The 3,830-nt window shown below is 33.5% G+C and overlaps 1 protein-coding gene across 1 annotated transcript; it reads left to right on the forward strand.

The window, feature by feature from the left end:
- The first annotated feature begins 791 nt into the window (after positions 1–791).
- On the forward strand, positions 792–1,624 carry LOC142166845 (uncharacterized). The gene is made up of 3 exons (XM_075226357.1): positions 792–899; positions 943–1,227; positions 1,457–1,624. Exons 1-3 carry the CDS (start codon positions 792–794, stop codon positions 1,622–1,624), a joined length of 561 nt encoding a protein of 186 aa, XP_075082458.1.
- Positions 1,625–3,830: the final 2,206 nt, after the last annotated feature.

Genomic DNA, 3,830 nt, shown 5'->3' on the forward strand with positions numbered 1-3,830 from the left:
GTACGCGTTGATTTACGTACTCATGCTATACTTCTGCACTAATTGTGCAAGTAGTGAGGCAGGTACATCTGGTGGTCATTCGGGAGCGCATCCCCATTACTCGGAGACTTAGCGGTGAGTTATTCTCCATGCTCCGATCTGCAGCACCCGGAATCTACTTCTTGTTTAATTTAGTGTTTCTATCTATTTCATTTCAGACAGTAGTTATAGTGGGTTGTATATTATACTATATTGCTTGTGCACTTGTGATATCGGATTTTGAAAAATTTTAGTAGATGTTTATGGTTTTTACTTAATATTGTGACCTTCTTATTTTTATGTTTTAATAATATTTTCTATGCATTAATATCATTATTTAATAAAAGCTATAATTTTAAAAGTAATAAAATAAATAATTAAATGGATAGTTCACTATTGATTTGCCTAGCGGCGACGTTGGGCGCCGTCACGGCCTATTATATGAATTGGGTTATGACACTACACAAGTCGGAAGATGGATGCTTCGTGTATCTATTTGTGACACTTTATCCAACAATTAAAGGATGGCAATATTGTTGGCCTATTCTAGTAGTTAATGGAACTTTTTTGAAAGCATTATACAGAGGAACCTTAATTATAGCTTACACGCAAGATGCATCAGGTAAGTATAGATCATCAAAAAATTATGTTTATAAAGTTCTTTTTCCTCCTAAATCAATGTTATATTTCTAATAATTGAAATAATTTTATACAGGTAAAATTCTTCCTCTCGCTTATTCAGTGGTTGATTCAGAAAATAATGCATCCTGGTAATGGTTCTTGAGACAATTCAGGGATATATATGGCCTTTGGATGGCATGTGCATAGTGTCAGATAGGCATGAGAGTATCGCAAAGTCAGCTTCAACTATCTATCCAGAGGTACCCCATTTTTTCTATTTTCCACCTCTGGATCAACATTAAGGTGAAGTTCAAGAAGAGTCATAACCAACTTGCGCAAATATTCTTTAAAATTGCAAAAGCATATACAATTAACGAGTTCAATAACCAAAAGGTAGAGATTGAAACAATTGATAAGAGGGTGAAGGAATATCTATTTGATGTTGGATACGACAAATGGTCAAGAGCACATTCAAAAGTTAACAGAACAACAATAATGACATCTAACATGGCTAAATCCATCAATTCAGCAACTAAGTCTGCAAGAGATCTCTCAGTAACTCTGTTGCTAGATTTCATGACAAATTTGGTTAAGGAATGGAACTACAGTAACAAAAGCTCGCAACAGAAATATTTATAAAGCTTGGATAGAAGTATGAAGATATGCTGGAAGAAAACTTTATTTCTGCACCAAAGATGATGGTAGAATTATTTATGACCATACTTATTAGATACATTTCAGTTTGTATGATATTACGTTACAACAGTTTATGGTACAATTTTGATATAGCAGTAACAAATCTGTTTTGATAATGTAGGTAAAGCCATCAAATAAATTGTTGTATAGAGTATATGATGGAGGTAGCAGATATGTTGTCTGTATGGAGGAAAGAAAGTGTAATTGTAGAATATTTCAATTGGATGAACTTCCATGTCTGCATGCTTTGGCAATTATTAAGAAATTCAGTATGGATACATATCATTAATGCTCAGTATACTACAAAAAAGACTACTTGATTAAGACTTATGAAGAATCAGTGTATCCTATATCGGATGAAACTACATGGAAGATCCCTACATAAATCATAGAGTATGATCTGCTACCACCCAAGGGGAAGATCAAACCGGGAAGGCCACAGAAATCGAGATACAAAAAGTCGCATGAAAAAAATCCAAGAGGTCCAAAGTTACATGTGGAATATGTGGACAAGAGGGTCACAATCATAAAACTTGCATGAATCCTCCAAAGAGAACTTAACATACATTTAATGTCTTAGAAATTTGCATAGTATCAAATTGATTCATTCAATTACTGTAATAGTGTTACTCATATAATGTTTTCTGGAATAAAATTCAAGAAATATATTGGTTTTATCTATCTTAGTTTCTTTTCTTTCATTTCAGTTTATTTTTTCAGTTAATGAGATGAGGTGCTAACATATCCAACTATTATACTACAATATATACCATCATTACTGCTATTCCCCATACTGTTGGTATGCCACAATTCTTAGTATACTGTAGAGAATACCACAAATACTAGTCTTACCAGGGGTTTTGTTATATTATGGAGTATACCAGGTTTATTAGCATTGCAGGGGTCTTGGTATACTATGGAGTATACCATTATTCCCAATCTTGGTATACTACAGAGTATACTACCATTATTGGTATTCTCAGTAGTGTTAGTATACTGTAGAGTATTCCCCCATAATGTTGGCATACTACTATTCTTCGTATACCATGGCTACTGATATTCCCATTATAGTAAGTATACCTTGGTTACTGGTATACCATGATACCAACACTATGGTATTCCCATAGTGTTGGTATACTATTTTTCCAAGTAATGATAGTATACTACTAAGTATATCGTGGTTACTGGTATTCTCATAGTTTGGTATACTACTATAGTAGGTATACTACAAAGTATACCATGGTTACTTGTGTTGCCATTATAGTATACCATAATTAGTGGTATTCCCCTGTAATATTGGTATACTACTATTCTTCGTATGCCATGGTTACTGGTATCCCATTATAGTTGGTATACTACAAAGTATACCAACTATAATAGTATACCATAGTGTTCCAACTATAGTATACCATAGTAAGTGGTATTCCCCCTATAGTAGGTATACTACAAAGTATACCATGGTTACTTGTGTTGCCATTATAGTATACCATAATTAGTGGTATTCCCCTGTAATATTGGTATACTACTATTCTTCGTATGCCATGGTTACTGGTATCCCATTATAGTTGGTATACTACAAAGTATACCAGTAATACCATGATTACCATGGGTCTTGGTATACTTTGTAGTATACCGGGTTTATTGGCATTGCTAGGGGTCTTGGTATACTCTACCATTATTCCCAATCTTGGTATACTACAGAGTATACTACGTAGTGTTGGTATACTATAGAGTATACCATGGTTACTGGTAGTCCCAATAATGTTGGTATACTACTATTCTTCATATACCATGGTCACTGGTATTCCCATAGTGTTAGTATACAACTATTTCTAGTAGAGTGTTGGTATACAACTATTTCCAGTAGTATACTATCATAATGACTGGTATTCCCAGTATGTCTTTGGTATTCCTACAGATTATACTATAATAACTGGTATTGTAGTATACCGAGATAACTGGTATTGTAGTATACCGAGATAACTGGTATTCCTAGTATCCTTGATCATTATTAGTATTTTCAGTAGGTCTTTAGTATAACATCAGAGTGTATAATTAACATTAATAGACTAACAATATTATAGAAGCATAGAAAAAAGTTATAATATTAGCATAAGGTTTCACAAGGAGCACAATTACAATACAAAAGACTAAATTTAACATTGCTAAAAAGAAGTTTAGAAGTTGTTTGCATATACCATACTTAGGAGCAAAAAACAACAATTCCTAAAGTACATCAGTAATTTTGCAATGCTCACAACTATAATACTACTTTTCTAAAAAGTTGAATGAGAGTACTGATTAATCAACACCACCACTAATACCTACAACCTAAAAAAACTACTTCTTGCTCCTCGCGATACGCCTTATTGAAACACAAGGTTTGTCCAATCTTCCAGTGGCCTCATCTTCACTAACCAGATATTTCACCTGCTTCTTCTTCCCATAATGGTATAATAATGTTCCAAATCTGGTTCGAAAACGTTCAGAATCAA

The sequence above is a fragment of the Nicotiana tabacum genome, chromosome 2 (assembly GCF_000715075.1).
Source record: "Nicotiana tabacum cultivar K326 chromosome 2, ASM71507v2, whole genome shotgun sequence".
NCBI lineage: Eukaryota > Viridiplantae > Streptophyta > Magnoliopsida > Solanales > Solanaceae > Nicotiana > Nicotiana tabacum.